Source organism: Capricornis sumatraensis, chromosome 4, assembly GCF_032405125.1.
Source record: "Capricornis sumatraensis isolate serow.1 chromosome 4, serow.2, whole genome shotgun sequence".
NCBI lineage: Eukaryota > Metazoa > Chordata > Mammalia > Artiodactyla > Bovidae > Capricornis > Capricornis sumatraensis.
Window position 1 is genome coordinate 144,508,618 of NC_091072.1, and position 21,420 is coordinate 144,530,037.

The following is a 21,420-nucleotide window of genomic DNA, read 5'->3' on the forward strand; positions in this document are numbered from 1 at the left end:
AAATAAAAGCGAACATTCTCATACAGAGAAGGAAAATTTTAAGAAAGGGGGAAAAAAAAGAATTTAAATAATGATATAAGAAAGTGACAAAATGAGAGAAATAAACAAGATTGGCTTTTCCAGAAAAATAATGACAAGTGATGAATTAAAATTTTGAGTGATGCCAACACCTAGTTAGTAGGAGGGATTTTTTTTTAACAGCTTTATCAAGATATAGTTTAGTATATCCAGAGTTTTGTAACCATCACCACAGGAATATTTTCATTATCCCCTCCAAAAATCTATACCCATTTGCTGTCACCCCAAAGCCCCCTTCTCCCCAGGGAGGGATTTTTTGATAAAACAGCTATTTCATATTTATTTGCTCCCTAGGTTCTCCAGACTAGACCAGCTTTCATTACATTCTTTGCTAAAAGAGCAACTCTCAACTAGAAGGAAAGATCAGTAGCAATCAGGCCCAGAGAATACATGGTCCTTGTGCAGACAGATATCCATCTACAAGCCTGGGCAGAAACTGAGTGTATCTAAGTTTCATTATGCTCAGCTACTATCATTTATAAGATATCTAAATTGATGGTACTCAATACATGTTTGGGGCTTTTCTGATGGCTCAATTGGTAAGGAATTTACCTGCAATGTGGGAGACCTGGATCTGATCCCTGGGCTGGGAAGAACCCCTGGTGAAAGAAATGGCAACCTACTCCAGTATTCTTGCCTGGAGAATTCCTTGGACAGAGGAGCCTGGAGGGCCACAGTCCATGGGGTCGCAAGAGTCAGATACAACTCAGTGACTAAATCACCACCACCAATACATGCTTAGCAAATCAGTCACATTAAAATCCATTAGAGAGTTTGCTTAAAATATAAAATAAAAATATAGATTAAAGTGCTCACTTCAGCAGCATGTACACTAAAATCCGGGTGTGCCCCTCTAAAGCCCAGATTTGGGTCTTCCCTGGTGGCTCAGACAGTAAAGAATCTGCCTGCAATGTGAGAGACCCAGGTTCGATCCCTGGATTGGGAAGATCCCCTGGAGAAAGGAATGGGCAACCCACTCCAGTATCTTGCCTGGAGAATCACGTGGACAAAGGAGCCTGAGAGGCTACTGTCCATGGGGTTGCAAATAGTTGAACATGACTGAGCAACTTTGACTCACTCATACTAAAATTAGAACAATACAGAGATTAGCATGACCCCTAGATAAGGAGAATACACAAATTCATGAAACATTTCATTTTTTCACAGATATATGCTTCTCTTCTATACATTAAATATATGGCATTCTTCATGTCAATCATACTAAAAAAAGGAACTTGAAAACATAGATTATGCAGCATGCTGCTGCTGCTGCTATGTCGCTTCAGTCGTGTCCAACTCTGTGCGACCCCATAGACGGCAGCCTGCCAGGCTCCCCCGCCCCTGGGATTCTCCAGGCAAGAATACTGGAGTGGGTTGCCATTTCCTTCTCCAATGCATGAAAGTGAAAAGTGAAAGTGAAGTCACTCAGTCGTGTCCAACTCTTAGCGACCCCATGGACTGTAGCCTACCAGGCTCCTCCACCCATGGGACTTTCCAGGCAAGAGTACTGGAGTGGGGTGCCATTGCCTTGTCCGTTATGCAGCATAAAAGTTAAATATTTAGTTTCAGAAGTATGGAGTGGGGAACCTTGGAAACTGTATTTTTAGAGCTGCTTCAGTTCTGTTCAGTCGCTCAGTCGTGTCCGACTCTTTGCCACCCCATGAATCGCAGCATGCCAGGCCTCCCTGTCCATCACCAACTCCCGTAGTTCACTCAGACTCACTTCCATCGAGTCAGTGATGCCATCCAGCCATCTCATCCTCTGTCATCCCCTTCTCCTCCTGCCTCCAATCCCTCCCAGCATTAGAGTCTTTTCCAATGAGTCAACTCTTTGCATGAGGTGGCCAAAGTACTGGAGTTTCAGCTTTAGCATCATTCCTTCCAAAGAAATCCCAGGGCTGATCTCCTCAGAATTGATTGGCTGATCTCCTTACAGTCCAAGGGACTCTTAGGTGATTTTAATAATAATCAAGTTTTAAAATCACTGACAGTTTATATAAATGTATAAGCTAACAGCTGAACTGTAAGTAAAACAGCAATAAAGTGTATCAAGAACTAGTAAGAGAACCCTAGTGAGTAGAGAATTGCCTGGTAATAGAATGATCAGCATGGCATGGAATTAAGCTGAGAAATCTCATCTCCATGGTCAAGAAGCAGTTCTTAGGCACAGGTTACTACAGAAATGTCTCAAAAGAAGACATTTCTGATGAGATGAATGGCACATGAGAAAGCACAGAGGTGGAATTAATTCAAAATCACGCCTTAAGATGAGAGTTGGATAGACTTATTTGCAGCAGGGAGGGAAATAAGTTCAAGTGAAGAGAAAAGTTACAGGAAAGTCTGAGCTATGGAACTGAAGATCTGTTTTCTGTAAAACAGCCTGAAGATCAGCCTTCAGTTAATTTGAGTTCAATTTAGTTGCTCAGTTGTATCCGACTCTTTGCCACCCCATGAATCGCAGCACGCCAGGCCTCTCTGTCCATCACCAACTCCTGGAGTTCACTCAGACTCATGTCCATCGAGTCAGTGATGCCATCCAGCCATCTCATCCTCTGTCGTCCCCTTCTCCTCCTGCCCCCAACCCCTCCCAGTATCAGAGTCTTTTCCAGTGAGTCAACTCTTCGCATGAGGTAGACAAAGTACTGGAGTTTCAGCTTTAGCATCATTCCTTCCAAAGAACACCCATGACTGATCTCCTTCAGAATGGACTGGTTGGATCTCCTTGCAGTCCAAGGGACTCTCAAGAAGATCAGCCTTAGCAACTGACATTATTAACTAATAATTTCTTTCCTGATAGGAAATATTTCAAGAAATAAGACTAGGGACAAAATTGGAAGATTTCTGGAATTCTCACTAAGAAGAGCTAAAGAAGGCAGAGGTTTAAAAGCCTGCTACTACTTCCAACAACCCAGAAACATGAAAATTTAATTAAAATGAGATGGGTTTTGTTTTGTTTTGTTTTCTCTCATCCCATATATTTTCTAGTAGAGGACTTATGATGCTGGGAAGTGGTTTTTAAGTAGCAAAAAAGATGAATGAGTGTGACACAATTGAGGATATTCAGTTTTCAAAAAAGTTGATCATTAGTGTCTAAGATATAATGCTTCAAATAGTCATGGTTTTCCCAGGGTCCTATTGCTTTTAAAAACAAAGTATAAGAATACAATAAGTCAGAAAGAGAAAAACAAATATCATATGTTAACTCATATACATGGAATCTAGAAAAATTCTATTGATGAACCTCTCTACAGGGAAGGAATGGAGACGCAGACATAGAGAAGGGACTTGTGGATACAGTGGAGGAAGGAGCAAGTAGGATGAATGGAGAAGGTAGCCTTGACATATGTACATTACCATGTGTAAAATGGATAGCTGGTGAGAAGTTGCTCTATAACAGGGAGCCTGGCCTGGCCCACTGTGATGATCTAGAGTGGATGGGATGGGGAGAGAGGAGGGAGGCTCAAGAAGGAGGGAAAATACGTGCAATTATGGCTGAATCTCATTGTTGTACGGAAACCAACACAATTTGGTAAAGCAATTTCCCTCCAATTAAAAATACAGTTTTAAACAATATTGCTCTGAATGTCCCATTTCTCTTAATGTGAGTTTTTATTTCATTCTGCTTATGCCAGTGATTCTAACAGCACCTCCCCCAGTGTACACTAAGTGACAAGGACATCTCCATTCTCACCCACTCACAGTTGCTCAATGTTCTGTAAACATATTTTTCATTGGAAGTAGCAGTTTAGAAATATGTCCAAAGGTTATAATGTCTTTCATAGAATTTTTTTAAAATAACTTTGAGATTTTAAAAAATCTGTTTGCCATACAATTAGCATGAGAATTATCAGCAATTACAGTGTTAACTCTTTTCACATCTATGTGTTTGCCTCTCTTCCTAGTTTGTGTCAAAATTTAATGCTATTATTATAGTCAAAAGTTAGCTTTTTTAGATTCTAAACAAATGAGTACTGGGGGTGTAATGTACAACAGGATGACTAGAGCTAACACAGTGATGTATGATATATAGAAACATTAAGAGAGCAAATCTTAAAGAGTTCTCATCACAATGAAAATGTGTTTTTCTTTTTCATCATTTTTTATTGTGTCTATATGAGAAAAGGAATGTTACCTTAATCTATTGTCATAATCATTTGATAATACACAGAAATCAAACTGTTGTCTTCAACTGCAAAAACAAAAAAAGTTAGGTTTTGTTCCTTTTCACCTAACAGTAAGTAATCAAAGCTTTTATGTTGTGATAAGGCCTTCCTATTTTGGTGGATATGTAAGATAGGTTCTACCAAGGCAATATATAGCATGTGTCTTCAGTTATCAAACATTGCAGTTCATCTGAAGTTTTATGCATATTAATTTTTGCTTTAGTGAATGATTAAAGGAAATGCCAGGTCAATCAGATCCAACTCTCTGGGACATCATGGACTATATAGCCTCCCAGGCTCCTTTGTCCATGGGATTCTCCAGGCAAGAATATCGGCATGGATGTCATGCCCTTCTCCAGGAGATCTTCCCGACACAGAGATCGAATCCCCATTTCCTTGAGAGGCAGGTTCTTTACCACTAGTGCCACCTGGGAAGCCCTTAGTGAGTGACTGGGTAGCTGTGTGCAATTTTACTTTGTGTGGGAATTTCTTGGATGAGTCAATTACACTTGGTGTTCAAAACGGTGAATCTTACATATCAGTTATGTAAAACAGATTGTTCTCTGCACAAAAGAAAAAAGAGTTTCTAAGATTTAAAAAAACCTGGAAAGACAGTTTTACTATTAATAATAATAACAAACATTTATATAGCTTTCACTCTATGTCAGACACTTTCTAAGTACTTTTAAGTATGTTAAATTAAATCTAATCCTTGGGGAGCTACTCTTAAGCAACCTTATAGATAAATTGAAGCCCTGAGAGGTTAAGTAATTTGTCCAAGAGGTAACAGTGAGGAACCTGGGATTCTTTCCAATGAGTTTGACAATTGAGTTTATTCTCTTAAGTACTTTGTCATCCTGCTTTGAGGTCAGTTAGAATATTCCCATATTGTATTTTCAGATTATTTCTTTCCAAATGCTTTTCCTGCTTATAGGACAATACTTTAGCCAAGAAAGTTTACCAACTTATTTTATTTATTCTTTCACTCAACAAATATTTACTGAGTGTCTACTAAACTGATGACTGGAATTTCATTACTCTATTTTCATTCATGTGAGTTAAATGGCTACCTACTATTAAAAGTTGGAATACTATAACATTGATCTTTGACTTTGACATTTGGGTAGATAGAATCTGCCATAAGGTTCGGTTTGGGCCTCAATGTATTTCAACATCATTTCGAAACCCCTGAAATTGTGTATGACCAATAAATCTATGATCTTTGTAGGTAATAGTTACATAAAACTTCTACCAAAATGTTGATAATTCATTCAAGACATGACCTGTGGATTTATTTTAATATTATGATATTTACTTATAATATGTGTTTTAGATATATCTTAGAGTGAAAAACTTGTTTGTCTTTTACAAAAACACATCCAAAATATTGATATTTGCACAAAGTCTCTTAAATCAAGGAATCATGAACCCATTGTAGCTCATAAGCCCTCATACATCCAGCCATCTTAAATATATTTCTGGTATTAAAAATGTATGGCATTTAAAATGGGTACTTTTGACTCATTTTGAAATTTTCCATACTCATTTATTATAGTGGTGGGAGGTAAAAATAATAAAAGTTTTCATTTTTAAACCTCACCTTTTTCTTCCTCAACTCTTGTCAGTGTTTATATTGCCCCTGAGAGTTGCATTAGAACAAAGGAGAGAGCATAGAAAGAAACACTGAATCCAGGAAACAGGTACCCAGCAAAACTCTTGATCTTAGAATTCAGAAATGGGATTTTAACTTATCTTAGAATTCAGAAGTGGGATAATTGTCATACAAATGTACATTTGTGAGTTTATTCGAATTAAAAATGAAATAATATTTTTCCTATCAGTCATAAATCTAACTTGACTGCTTATCTTGACAATGAGGCCTAGCTTTGAAAATCAGATTATTTGTAGGCACTTTCTAGAAATATAATTATGCAAGTCATAGTTTTGACAATAATAAAAAGCACTTTGAGGTTTTATATTGATAAAGCATATTTAAATTAATAATATTTCACTTTTGCCAAAGTTATTGAGCATACCAGGTGATTCTAAGTAGAACTATAGCAATTAGTAACCATTTATAAGTGCCTTTTTTGCAATGTTTCTAGACAATGAGAATGAGAATGACTAATAACTGAGTTCCAAATCCTTTTGCAATTGACCTAGTTTCCAGTGGTGTGCTTTCAATAGCATTAAGGAAGTCATACTTGATTCATCAGCTGATAGGTAATTAAGCTCCAGTATTCTTGCCTGGAGAATCCCATGGACAGAGGAGCCTAGCGGGCTGCAGTCCATGGAGTCAAAAAGAGTTGGACACAACTGAAGCAACTAAGCACAGCACAGCACAGGTAATTAAAATTCTTTTTCAATGCTAATTACAATGTGACCTTTGGCTTATAACTTAGATAACTAAATATTCAAATGATGATGTTATAACAGAACTTCTTGTGCTTTTTTCCTATTTTAGAAAAATATTTATTTTATTTGGTTGCGCTGGATCTTAGTTGCAGCATGTGGGATCTTAGTTCCCTGATCGGGGATGGAACCTGGGCCCTCTGTATTGAGAGCGTGGAATCTTAGCCACCAGACTACCAAGGAAGACCTCTATCTCTCTTTACGTGAACAAGACTTCTTGGTGCTTGCATCAATAGAATAAGTTGAATAGGAATGTTCTAGAATAGAAATATAGCAGAGTAGAACATAGAAGAATAGAAAATATAGCAATAGGATAGGTGAGCTGTGTGTCAATCTAGCAGTAAGTCATATTCATCCAAAGACACATGATCTGATTGGAGGACCCAGATGGATGGAATATACAATTAACGTCGTTTATAAATGACTTTCAAACAAAATTTTTCTTGTGTTTAATATTATTGAAATTATACTAGCTATATATAGTTTTGATAAAGAATATATTGACCATACTTAGAATGATAGCTTGATCTAGAAAAATCTATTACTACTCAGAACTGGATAGGTACAAGAACGTCTTTTATAGTTTTGATTATCTTTAGTTTCAGAAATGTATGATAGAGTGATCTTTAAAATATATTGAAGCAGTACTTCCCCAGTCGTCCAGTGTTTAAGACTTCACCTTTTAACGCAGGGGGTACAGGTTCAATCCCGGGTCAGGGAGCTAAGATCCCACACATCTTGAGGCCAGAAAAATGTATAAAACAGAAGTAGTATTATAAAAAATTCAATAAAGACTTTAAAAATGATCCACATCAAAAAAAAAACTTTTAAAAAATAAAATATATTGAAGCACAAAATAACAAGGTGAAATTATGTGGGAAATAAGGATGGAAATACAAGATCGAGTAGAAACAAGAATGATACTAAAATTTCCAACTTTTAAAAGAATAGATCATGTTGTTTTAAATTGATAATGGTAGGAAATAAATGACTCCAGTATTTACATTTCACTGAATACATTTTCAAAGTGGTATTTCACTTTATTTTTAAAATATCAGTATTTATATTTTTTGTTATCTTACTCATGATGAGAAGCTTTAGAAGCTAAGCATGTGTGAAAGGTTACATGCTTAATAAAATTCTTTTGGGAATATAAGGAGGGAAAAGATTGAAGACCACAAAAATATGTAATATAAGCATTAGCAGAGAATGTGGAGAACATACTGTTTATGCTCTATGATAAATATTTTAAATGTATCTACTATCATTTTCAATTAAAAATCACAACAATAAAGTTACATAATACTTCAGATGTATTCTTCTACTCTAGAAATTTAAACTGTAATGGTGATTTTGCTTCATCAAAATGTGGATTTTTATACTTAGTCATTAGACATTTGGCCAAAGTGATTGGTATATATCCAAAAAAGTATAATTATGCCTATGAAAAGTTACTTGGAGCCTTCCTAAAAATCATTTATTATCTATTGTAAGTTTACTTTATTCCATATTAAGCTGGCAGAGAATGAAGATATTTATTTATGGCAGTGTAGGAATGCAGGATGGAAGTGGAAAGAGCATAGTTTCTAATGAGAAAAGAAACCAAATGAAGCTGTAGAGTTTTATCTTCAGTCGGCAAGCATTTGCCAGGTACCAAGGCCTCACACAATGTATTATTACAGTTTATTTAACCTAGCATTATATCAATCATAGTTTATTATCATCATTGGAATTATATTTTTTCAATTAATCTTTATTGGAGTATAGTTGATTCATAATGTTGTATCCGTTTCTGTTTACAGCAAAAGTGAATCAATTTTACATATACATATATCCACTCTTTTTTAGATTTTTTTCCCCGTATGGATCATTACAGAGTACTGAGTAGAGTTCCCTGTGCTACACAGTAGGTTCTTATTAGTACCTATTTTATATATAGTAGTGTGTATGTCAATCCCAATCTCCCAGTTTATCCCTTCCCCCTCTCCCTGTGCCATCCCCCTTGGTAAATTTGTTTTCTACATCTGTGACTCTATTTCTGTTTTGCAAATGAGTTCATTTGTACCATCTTTTTAAAGATTCTAAAGCTTATTTTCTTAGAAAATAAAATTAATTGGCTTTATATTCTAGATGTTAAATGAACTAAGAAACTATAATAACGTATCACATGGGTTCATTTTCTTTCTAAATAAATATAAAGATAGCTATAAAAAGTGAAAACTAAGCTTTCACACAATGGAGAGATTACCTTATATTCATTTTGTTTAAAATTCTGGGATAAATTTTCCTCTGATTCGTTAATGAACTCTATTGATTAACGCTCAGGGAATGTGTGCTGTTTCCTGGACTTCCAGGAAAAGATCTGTGTTATTTATTTACATAAGTAGTTCTTAATTTCATCAAATCATACCTTTTATTTTGATTTATTTTCTTAAAGATGTTGAAAGTTGCTGATTAACAACCACAACTAATATAGTCTCAACATGCTATTTTTCATGCCTTTTGAAAATTTGAGCAAGTGGATGGAAGTGATCTGCAATTGATTTTTTTATACTGAAAGTAGTTAATATGTTACAAAAATAAATGGTTGGCCATTTACTTTCACTACCCATCAGGTAAAATAAAAACCAGGGATTCTGGAACAAGAACAGAGTTCAAGGAATCAAGGACTCAGACTCCCATTCTTTCCTGTTCCTCTCCACACCATGAGGGGACACCAACTGCCTAATCCAGTTTTGATTCTGCTTTTCTTACTCCTTCCCAGAGATGCTTCAGCTACCTCCAAACCGTAAGCAACATTTCCAGAAAACTCTATTGCCCTCCTCTCTCCCATTCTGTTATCCATTTCTTGATGTCTGTCTTTTTATTTCCTAATTCTCTATGAAATTATCTGCTGTTGAAAAGCATTGAAAAATGACTACCACAGGTGGTAAAAGGTATACTCCCAGTTCTAGAAAACTCAGAGACACAAGGTGTCTCTTGTGAAATATTTGTAAAACATTCACCTGACAAGATGATGGAATTCTACAATATTCACCAAATAAAAACATATAATTCCTACCAAAAAAAAGGAGATAAATTCTTTACTGGCTAATGAAAAAGGCTGCAGTGTCTTGTCTTTGCCATTGCAAAGTGACATAATATCTGTGTCTCCTCCAAGTCGTGGGTTCCCAAGATGGATGAGACCTAAAGACAAGCCAGGATGTGTCAAGTCACTGAAAGTGAAAGTGAAGTCGCTCAGTCATGTCCGACTCTTTGCAACCCCATGGACTGTAGCCTATCAGGCTCCTCCATCCATGGGATTTTCCAGGGAAGAGTGCTGGAGTGGATTGCCATTTCCTTCTCCAAGGGGTCTTCCCGACCCAGGAATTGAACCTGGGTCTCCTGCATTACAGGCAGACGCTTTACTGTCTGAGCCACCAGGGAAGCCCAAGGATGGAGTCAAGTCACTCAATCCTTCATCAAGTCTTTAAAGGCTAGCATTATACTTTGAGAACATACAAATCAACAAAATGTGGGCTGTGACCTCAGTACCTCATAGTATAAAAGAGAGCGAGAGAGATGGTGCACAGAGAATGAAATAAAATGCAAAAACAGAACCAGGATTCTGTGGGAATTGTTGTTGTTCAGTTGCTAAGTTGTATCCAACTCTGCGACCCCATGGACTGTAGCCCGCCAACGTCCTCTGTCCAAGGGGATTTCCAGGAAAGAAAACTGGAGTGGGTTGCCATCTCCTCCTCCAGGGGATCTTCCTGGATCAGGGAACAAACCCCCATCTCCTGAGTCACTAGGGAAGCCCTCTGTGGGAATACTGACAAATAATACCTAACTCCTCATGGGAACTTATATAAAGGAAGGGGCATCACCAAACTCTACATAAGGAAGTTGTTTTTGAGATGAGTCTTATGAAGCAAATAGAAGTTTTCCAGCTAGACCAGGACACTTCAGATAGATCAACACGCATGAGCCACCAGAGCATCACAGAGTACAGTATGTTTGGGCTTTTCTAAATGATAGACAAACAGCAACAGAGGACTGATATTTTCTTCTGGGTGTACATGGTAATACGTCTGATCATTAGCCTAGTTTGTCTTCTATCTGCAGAGAGTGGAAGAAAAAGAAGAGCTAAAGTTATTTCTGAAACAGTATTGAAAATAGATTCAGTTCCTCTCCATGAATTGTTATCTCTTTAATGTTTCCTGGAACAAAGTGATTTGTGATACCATCATACGAAACCCAAGACCACACACAGACAGATTCTCTTACTGGTTTCAATAATAATTAATTGATTAATAATATTATTTGTTAATAAAAGTGTTTTGAGAGGACTGTTGACATATAACTGAGAATTAAAGTTGTAAGATATTAAAGTGTACAACACACATATATATTGTGAAAGCATTTTCCCCATTGACCTAACTAATCTATCACATAGATTAATCTAGTGATTTATCTAACACATCTGTCTCTCAGTATCTACTTTTGAGGGAGAAGTAAGAACATTCAATTTCTGATCTCTGAGCAAATTTCAGTTATATAATACAGTGTTATCAGCCAGAGTCACCATGTTAGATATTATATCTTCAGCTCTTATTACCTCATAAATGAAAGTTTATGCCCTTTTACCAACCTATTCCTGTTTCCCTCTACCTCCCAGCCACTGGAAACTCTTTTCTACTCTATGTTTCTAAGTCTGACTTAAAAAAAAAAAAAAAAGATTCCACATGTAAGTGATACCAGGCATAATTGTCTTTCTCTGGTTTATTTCACCTAGCACTGTGCCCTCAAGGGCCATCTATGTTTTCACAAAGGGCAGGATTTCCTTTTTTTTTTTTTTAAGTTTGAATAATATTCGTGTGTGTGTGTGTGTGTGTGTGTGTGTGTGTGTGTGTGATCACATTTTCTTGGTTCATTGAAAATTTCTAATTTAGAAAATTACCTCTATCCAAAACGTATAACAACTCATGGAGTGCTTATCCATAGCTTATGAATAGGTTTGCTAATGTTGTAATGGTGACTATTTCCACAATCCTAGAGAAGTGTATGGGTGTTTAACTTGGTAGGGGGGATTCTGAGTTTCTAAGGTCTCTGGATTGGCCTTTGAAGAATATATTCCTTGCCACTCCTGCTGAAATCTAACTCAGTTCTGTGACTGATGAAGATAGCAAAGATTATCTAGAAAACAACCACAATAACCCTTCCATGGCTGACCCAGACCCCTCTTCTCCACAGACAGTACCTGGTGCTGGTCCCATCACAGCTGTACGCTGGTGTTCCCGAGAAGGTCTGTGTCCTACTGAATCACCTGAATGAGACAGTGGCGCTGACAGTAACTCTGGAAGATGGGATACAGGGCAGGAATCTCCTCACAGACCTGGAGACGAAAAATTCCTTCTACTGCAGCTCCTTCACGGTCAGCATTCCTCCTTGGGGGAAGGGAAATCACTACAGAGAGAGCACATTAGTTGATGCCTTAGGTTCTGACCCTCAACAATTAAAAAACCTCCGTTTGGTGCTCTGTGATGACCTTAATGGGTGGGATAGGGGTGGGAAGGAGGTTCAAGAGGGAGAGGATATACGTATATATATAGTTGATTAACTTTGTTGCCCAGCAGAAACTAACACAGCATCATCAAGCAATTACACTCCAATAAAAAATAAAATACCAAAAAGTAAAATGAGGAGTGCAGAGTGAATTTCAAACAAGTCTAAAGATAAAAGTTCTACTGAATATACTTTCATAATATTTACAAACAGAACTGGTACAATATACAAAAGATAACAATGGTTACAAGAATGATTTTGTTTGTTCTTAAAGCAAACTTTGAAGGTAAATCATGTTCATGCCTTTATAGATATAAACACAGATTCATAAAGTTTAGTGACTTATCTAAGATCTCCCAGATGGTTGATGTTTAATGTACTGTCCTTGTGACCTTTTACTAACTTAAAGTATTAAATAGTTAATCATACCAGCTCACTACCAATGATAATATACAGTGCTACTTTTGACTACTAGAAAATAAATTTTAAAAATTATTTTAATACTAGCATATTACCGTAAAAATGAGAACTTATTTCCTTCATTGTCATGACTAGTTGAAGAATTATTTCATTTTTGTTGGAATGACATTTCTCCTTTAATCAATTCAATAAATTCCTGCCTTCATGTTACACACTCATCAGTTCAGTTCAGTTCGGTCGCTCAGTTGTGTCTGACTCTTTGCGACCCCATGAATCGCAGCACGCCAGGCCTCCCTGTCCATCACCAATTCCTGGAGTTCACTCAGACTCACGTCCATTGAGTCAGTGATGCCATCCAGCCAACTCATCCTCTGTTGTCCCCTTCTTCTCCTGGCCCCAGTCCCTCACAACATCAAAGTCTTTTCCAATGAGTCAACTCTTCGCATGAGGTGGCCAAAGTACACACTCATATTAATCTATAAAGCAGGGGACATTCCATTTGACCCTGACAAAATGAAAGCGAAAGTATCTCTTTCTCACTCATGTCCAACTGACTCTTTGTGACCCTGTGGTCTATAGCCCACCAGGCTCCTCTGTCCATGGAATTCTCCAGGCAAGAATCTTAGAGTGGGTAACCATTCCCTTCTCCAGGGGATCTTCCTGACCCAGGGGTCGAACCTGGGTCTCTTGCATTACAAGTGGATTCTTTACCATCTGAACCACCAAGGAAGCCTAGCTCTTACTAATTCCCATGGGACTAACCAGAGAAATGAGAAAGTCACAAAAGCTGAGACATTCAGAAGTGGATCTGGGCAGATTCTTCAGCTCATTTCTGTTTTACAGATTCCAGCGTCATCTTTTCCCTTAGCATTCATAACTGTACAGGTGCAAGGGCCAACCCAGAACTTCATAAAGAGGAAGCGGATGTACATTACAGAAGCAGAAAGCCTAGTCTTTGTCCAGACAGACAAACCCATCTACAAGCCAGGACAAACAGGTATAAGGAACCAAACAAGCAAATGCAATCTGAAGGGTTGGAGGTGTAGTTCTCTATTACGTTTTGGAAATCCTGGCACATTGTTATTTGTGTTACTACCCTGAATTTCCACTGGAGGCTTTCATGAGAAAAATCTCTGTGTTTCAGTGAACTTCCGCATTGTCTCTGTGGATGTCAACTTTCACCCTTTGAATGAAACGGTGAGTCTCATAACAATGGCTATTTTGTTGTTGTTCAGTCGCCAAGTTGTGTCTGACTCTTTGCAAACCCATGAACTGCCTCACACCGGCTTCCCTGTCCTGCACTAACTCCCAGAGTTTGCTCAAGTTCATGTCCATTGAGTAAGTGATGCTATCTAACCATCTCCTACTCTGTCGCCCTCTTCTCCTTTGCCTTCCATCTTTCCCAGCAGTAAGACTGAGAGGGAAAAAAAAAAAAAAAAAAACCCAAAAGGTAAAACCTGTTCTCTGGAGAATCTGAGACCAATATGAGATACTTAAATCTACCACAGAAAGTTCTCCAAAGCATATGGCTACTGGAGGATAAGGGAGATAAGTTCATCAACTACATTCTTAAAGTTAATTAAATATTCAGTTGAAATTATCTCCTTAAAGACTCAATTATTCTAAACAGACAAAAGAAAATACGTACATTTGATATCTCTCTTAAGAGAAATGGAGAATTTTTCACAGATAAGTCAACTACAAAATAAAACTCATTATTTGTATCTTTTTATCTAGGTTACATTATTTCATAAAAGGAAATCATTATTTCTTTTCTGTTTGTTCCTTTTTTTAAGAATGATTTTTTCCTTCTCTTTAAAAAAAAAAATTATCCATTTTTGGCTGTGCTGGGTCTTTGTTGCTGCTCAGAATTTTCTCTGGTTGTGGAGAGCAGGGGCTACTCTGCAGCCGCAGGGTGCAAGGGTCTCATTGCGGTGGCTTCTCTTGTTGCAGAGCACAGGCTCTAAGGTCCATGGGCTTAGTAGTTATGGTTCCCAGGCTCTAGAGCACAGACTCAATAGTTGGTGCACACAGGTTTAGTTGCCTCACAGCATGTGGGATCTTCCCAAATAAGGGATAGAAACTGTCGCCTTCACTGGCAGGCGGATTCTTTACCACTGAGATATCAGGGAAGCCCCCATGATTTCTTCAGAGACTATGTCCCAGACCAAACATATGAAGTGTAATGACTCAAACAGGGCCACATTTCCTCATCCAGACAAGAACTGAATAGGCTCACTTCCTTCTGGTCCAAATACTGTTTTAATGCTGGTGTCACAGTTTTGTCTTTTTATACTCTGTCTCACACTCATGCTATTTGTTTTCTTTTCAGTTCCCGATGGTTTATATTGAGGTAGGTAATATCTTGTGTCTCTCTCTTGGGATGAGGACTCACTGTGAGTTATATTAACTTTCTTCTTTCCACTTTCTCCTTCCCCACTAGCACTTCTTCAGAACTAAATAAATACTGTTCTCCCTGTCTCTCATAAATCCTGGGGAGAGTGGATAAGATGTCAATGAAGGAACAAAAATACTCTGAGATGATGCAATGTAGTGGGTCTTCCAATATTTCTGACCGAGATGGGTATGCATAATCACAAAAAGAGAAACTATCACCTGTCTTATCTCAGCTGGGCAAGTTGCCCTTTTCTCGGTCTAGAATTCTTAGAAACCTTTGCTAATACCTTTGGTGCCAATTTACCAACCAGCTAATTAGTCTGCTTCCCATGTCCTTCCCTGAAAAGCTGTCCTTCTACTCAAAACTATATATTTCAATTACTTCAATATACTTGTGATGCTTTTACCTGTAGAACCCCAAAAGGAACCGGATTTTCCAATGGCCCAGTTTCAAATTGCAAGGGGGACTCAGTCAGCTGTCTTTCCCTCTCTCAGTGGAGCCCGCACTGGGTCCCTACAAGGTGGTACTGCTGAAGGAGTCTCGGAAAAAAATAGAGCACTCTTTTGAAGTGGATGAATACGGTAAGAATTCCACACATGTCAAACACATTTATGACATTAAAGAACAAAAGATAGGATCATTTTTATATGTAGTGACAAGCAAAAGCCTAGCATATAACAATCAAAAAGTAGCAAAAATTTTTATTTATCTAAATATTTGCCAAACATTTCATGCACTATCTCATTAAATCCTTACAATAGCCCTCTCAGGCAGATACTATACCATCTCTATTTTACAAATGAGTATATTGATACTAGAGAAGTTTCCACTGTTTCCCCATCTATTTCCCATGAAGTGATGGGACTGGATGCCATGATCTTCGTTTTCTGAATGTTGAGCTTTAAGCCAACTTTTTTGCTCTCCTCTTTCACTTTCATCAAGAAGCTTTTTAGTTCCTCTTCACTTTCTGCCATAAGGGTGGTGTCATCTGCATATCTGAGGTTATTGATATTTGTCCCGGCAATCTTCATTCCAGCTTGTGTTTCTTCCAGTCCAGCGTTTCTCATGATGTACTCTGCATATAAGTTAAATAAGCAGGATGACAATATACAGCCTTGACATACTCCTCTTCCTATTTGGAACCAGTCTGTTGTTCCATGTCCAGTTCTAACTGTTGCTTCCTTATCTGCATACAGATTTCTCAAGAGGCAGGTTAAGTGGTCTGGTATTCTCATCTCTTTCAGAATTTTCCACAGTTTATTGTGATCCACACAGTCAAAGGCTTTGGCATAGTCAATAAAGCAGAAGTAGATGGGGAACAGTGTCAGACTTTATTTTTGGGGGCTCCAAAATCACTGCAGATGGTGAATGCAGCCATGAAATTAAAAGACGCTTACTCCTTAGAAGAAAAGTTATGACCAACCTAGATAGTATATTCAAAAGCAGAGACATTACTTTGCCAACTAAGGTCCATCTAGTCAAGGCTATGGTTTTTCCTGTGGTCATGTATGGATGTGAGAGTTGGACTGTGAAGAAGGCTGAGCGCCAAAGAATTGATGCTTTTGAACTGTGGTGTTGGAGAAGACTCTTGAGAGTCCCTTGGACTGCAGGGAGATCCAACCAGTCCATTCTGAAGGAGATCAGCCCTGGGATTTCTTTGGAAGGAATGATGCTAAAGCTGAAACTCCAGTACTTTGGTCACCTCATGAGAAGAGTAGACTCATTGGAAAAGACTTTGATGCTGGGAGGGATTGGGGCCAGGAGGAGAAGGGGACGACAGAGGATGAGGTGGCTGGATGGCATCACGGACTCGATGAACGTAGGTCTGAGTGAACTCTGGGAAATGGTGATGGACAGGGAGGGCCTGGCGTGCTGCAATTCATGGGGTCGCAAAGAGTCAGACACGACTAAGCGACTGAACTGAAATGAACTGAGAGAAGTGAAAAATTTACCAAAATCATGGAGCCAAGAAGCATAAGAGATTTTAATAGTTCCAACTGACCCTATTCAAACATAAATTGTTAACCAATATATTGTGTCATCTACATGCATCTCTTGATCTATATCTTACAACAGGGTGTATTTTCTGGGATTACATCCTTGCTGTCTGTAACCTACATGTAATTTACGGTAATAATAGTTCTCAGACGTTGAAACCATCTTATTAGTTATCAATTATGTAGAATTTCTAAGGTAAGTTAAATGCATCATGCTGTGGATAAGGAGTTGTTGTTCTACTGCTAAGTCATGTCTGACTCTTTGTAACCCAATGGACTGCAGCATGCCACGCTTCCCTGTCCTTCACTATCTCCTGGAGCTCACTCAGACTCATGTCCATTGAGTCAGTCATGCCATCCAACTATCTCATCCTATGCCTGCTCTTATCCTCCTGTCCTCAATCTTTCCTAGCATCACAGCTTTTTCCAATGAGTCAGCTCTTCACATCGGGTAGACAAAGCATTGCAGTTTCAGCTTCAGCATCAGTCCTTCCAATGAATATTCAGGGTTGATTTCTTTTAGGACTGACTGGTTTAATCTCCTTGCTGTCCAAGGGACTCTCAAGAGTCTTCTCTAATACTACAGCTTGAAAGCATCAGTGCTTTGGCGCTCAGCCTTCTTTATGGTCCAACTCGCAAACTCATACATGACTACTGGAAACACCATAGCTTTGACTATAAAGGCCTTTGTCAGCAAAGTGATGTCTCTGCTTTTTAATACACTGTCTAGGTTTTTCATAGCTTTTCTTCCAAGGAGCAAGCAGCTTTTAATTTCATGGCTACAGTTACCATCTGAAGTGATTGTGAAGCCCAAGAATATAAAATCTGCCACTATTTCCACTTTTTCTCCATCTGTTTGCCATGAATAGGAGACTTATCACAAAAACAGGATTCTCCTGTCTCACCAGAACTGCCATGAGAATCATGGAACAGGGATTAATTGTAGGAACGACTAACCTTAAATACAACTGTGTGGGAGAGGCTGGAAAAGTCAGAGTGCCTCAGGAGGAGCTGATGGATCTGAGGAAATTACTAACCAGGCCTCCTGAAGCAAGGGTGAGGATGTACAGATCAGAACTTTCAAGAGCACATTCAGACTCCAGAGTGGACCACTGAGGGAAACTGGTAGAAGAATCAATGGGAGGATGTTAGCTCTCCCTCCTCCCACTTTGGTATTTCTATAACCAGTTGTCTGATAGTGGGCCCAGGGTCTCTGTGAGTCAGCAGGGTTAGAAGTTGGGAAGAAGAGCTAGAGCAGACAGGGAAAAAAATAAGGACAAACTGAAAGTTTCTGGCCCCTCTGTACCTGTGACCAGGTCTAATCATGGTGACCTTCAGAGACTAATGCAGCTGTTTCCCTCCCACCTTTGAAATCTTGGACAAATTCTGAGGAGAGTCTAGGAACTATAATACCAGCCTAAGTTACCATGGTGCTAACTGCCCATGGGTATGAATGGCATCTCTTTTTTGCCAGTAGTGACCTGCTGCTCCTTATTGTAATTGAAATCACTTCAGGTGACTCTTTGTTACAAGATTCTGTAATAGAATCATTACTAATACTCTTGCAAGACTTTCTGCCTGCTCTCACATTTGTGTTTTTTTTTTCTTTTATTGATAACAGTTTTGCCCAAATTTGAGGTCCAAGTGAAAATGCCCAAGAAGATTAGTTTCCTAGAGGATGAATTTGAGGTTTCTGTCTGCAGCTTGTGAGTTACATTTTTTCATCTCATTTCTATTTCCCTACCCTGTTTGTATTGCACATAATGATTACTGACCTTCCAACTATTTTAATTAAAGAAGGAACGAGTCTCTCCAACTTGTCTGAGCTTAGACCAAGGAGCAGGGGTGATAGCATGCAATATGTTTACTACTGTTAGTAAAATTATTAACTGAGCATTTAAAATGTGCCAGGCAATGTTCAAAGTGCCTTGCACTTATTTGTGTTTTTGTTCTTACACTAACCTTGCGAGATGAGGATAATAATTCTCATTTTACAAATGAGGGAACTATAACATATAAAGAATAAACTAATTTGTTCAAGTTCCTATAGACAATAAATGGCAGATTGGAATTTAAATCCAACAGTCTGGCTCCAGACCCTGAACCTTTCTCCATAATTCTATATTGCCTCGGCAAGTAACAAAAAAATACATATAGCTGCATGAAGCGTTTCTATATCCCAGACACTGGACTAAAGTGAACCCAAACCATCTAATTCTGGAGCCCATAGCTTCCATGTTATTCCATATCTTATTATCTCCAATTTTGTATTGTCCTTAATTTTTTTAACTCTGGGAAGCTAGAAAGAAGTTAAGCAGACCCTCTATCTTAAATGCTGGATATATTAATATAGAATTAAAAATACATGCATTTAACTTTTTTGCAAAGTAGAAATAGAGATACAGACGTAGAGAACAAATGTAGGGACACCAAAAGGGGAAAGGGGTGTGGGATGAATTGGGAGATCGGAATTGACATGTATACACTACTGATACTACGCGTAAAATAGATAACTAATGAGAGCATACGAGATAGTGCAGGAAACTCTACTCACTGCTCTGTGGTAACCTAAATGGTAAGGAAATCCAAAACAGAGGGGATATATGTTTCTGTATAGCTGACTCACTTAGTTATACAGCAGAAACTAACACAATATTGTAAAACAACTATACTCTGGTTTAATAAAATGAAATTTTTAAAAAGAAATAAAATGTATGCTATTTATTTCTTCTCTGATTGCCTTTGGGCAATAAAGTCCCCTCCAGTTACATCAAGGAGGTTGGATTTACTGCTTGCTTTTAAAAACAACATAAAAAACATGTGTTTTCCTTCTCACCAGCTTTGATGCGTTACATTTTTTCATCAAGGAAAAAGCCTTTTGCTTCAGATTTAAAGAGAAGATTCAACAAAATGACTAAATTAGTAAATAATGTATTACTTTATCAGCACTTATAGAAATTTGAAGGGGAGGAGACACTAAAAAGAGGAAGCTTGGGGTTTCTGAGACCAAACTTCACCTACTTCACAGTTTGGACAGGGTCTCAAACTTAAGCATGCATGAGAATCTATGGAGGTGCTTATTTCAAATGTAGATTCCTTGGCCCCACCTCTAAATCTGAAGAAGGATTTGGTACTCTGAATCTCACTGCATGTCTCAGGGAATGTCCATGGAGGTGGTCCAGAAAGCATACTTTAAGAAACAATAGACTGAGTTCAGCTTCACATCACGCCTTAGTCTGTTCAGGGTATCATAACAAAATACCACAGACTGAGGAGCTTATTAACAACAGAACTGTATTGTTCACAGTTCTATTGTTGTCCTGTCACTCAGTCGTGTCCAACTCTTTGCGACCCCATGGACTGCAGACACCAGGCTTCCCCGTCCTTCACCATCTCCCAGAGCTTGCTCGAACTCGTGTCCACTGAGCCAGTGATGCCATCCAACCACCTCATCTTCTGTCGGCCCCTTCTCCTCCTGTTCACAGTCCCAGAGGCTGGGAAATCCAAGATCAAGGTGCCTGCACGGTCACATTCTGGTGAAGGTCTTCTTTCTGGTTCAGAGCATCTTCTTGTGTCCTCACATGGAAGGGGGGACAAGAGATCTCTCTGGAGCCTCTTTTATGAAGGCACTCCCCCATTCATGAGAACTTCACCCTCCTCCCAAAACCCTCACCTCCTTAACTATCATCCTTTGGGATTTAGAATTTCAACATGAATTTCAGGGTGACAAAAATATTCAGGCCATACATCACATCCTTCCATCAGATTTGGCAGAATCCAGCTATCATGATCCAGTTCATTTGTGATATTTTTGTTCTGTAGCTAGTGCTTTCCCATTTAATTCCTCACTTATCCTCTTAAAACATATATAAGTTAGGGAGGACTTAGAAAGACACTCTTGGGACTTCCTTGATGGTCCAGTGGCTAAAAATTTGCCTTCCAAGGCAGGGGGTGCAGATTCAATCCCTGGTTAGGGAGATAAGATCCCACATTTTGCTGCCAAAAAGCCAAACGTAAAAAGAAGCAATATTATAACAAATTCGGGAAAGATTTTTAAGTCCACAACAACAACAAAAATCTTAAAAAATAAAACCAGCAAACAAACAAAAGCAATACACTCTCTATGTTTCTCTATTTTTTTTTCCCTAAAACAACTTTGGAGGTACTGACAAAGCTAGAATCATAACCTAGATAATATGCCAGCAGAAAAAGAAGGAAATAAGCCGTTTTATAGTCAAACCTCAACTGAGAGGAAGGTAAGATCTGAGAAAAACTACATTGTTACTTTTCCATTTGGAGGTGTTTCAAAAAACAATTCAGTACTCATAAGTATTTTCTTTTAGAGGTATAGATAAGACTGTTTCAGAATAAGTATTTCTAAAGTGCTAATGCTGTGAAAGGAAATGCA

The 21,420-nt window shown here is 38.3% G+C and overlaps 1 protein-coding gene and 1 non-coding gene across 2 annotated transcripts in view; both read left to right on the forward strand.

Moving 5' to 3' along the window:
* The first annotated feature begins 1,137 nt into the window (after positions 1 to 1,137).
* On the forward strand, positions 1,138 to 1,241 carry LOC138079389 (U6 spliceosomal RNA). Its single transcript, XR_011144867.1, has one exon. It is a non-coding gene; the product is annotated as a U6 spliceosomal RNA (small nuclear RNA).
* Positions 1,242 to 6,490: 5,249 nt separating this feature from the next.
* Positions 6,491 to 21,420, forward strand: part of LOC138077764 (alpha-1-macroglobulin-like) — a 58,561-nt gene continuing 43,631 nt past the window's right edge. Inside the window, exons 1-8 of the mRNA XM_068969954.1 lie at positions 6,491 to 6,586; positions 9,269 to 9,441; positions 11,886 to 12,066; positions 13,461 to 13,614; positions 13,762 to 13,814; positions 14,950 to 14,970; positions 15,428 to 15,596; positions 18,634 to 18,718. Of these exons, the coding sequence (XP_068826055.1) occupies positions 9,359 to 9,441; positions 11,886 to 12,066; positions 13,461 to 13,614; positions 13,762 to 13,814; positions 14,950 to 14,970; positions 15,428 to 15,596; positions 18,634 to 18,718 (746 nt within the window). The 5' untranslated portion in view covers positions 6,491 to 6,586; positions 9,269 to 9,358. The remainder of the gene's footprint in view (positions 6,587 to 9,268; positions 9,442 to 11,885; positions 12,067 to 13,460; positions 13,615 to 13,761; positions 13,815 to 14,949; positions 14,971 to 15,427; positions 15,597 to 18,633; positions 18,719 to 21,420) is intronic.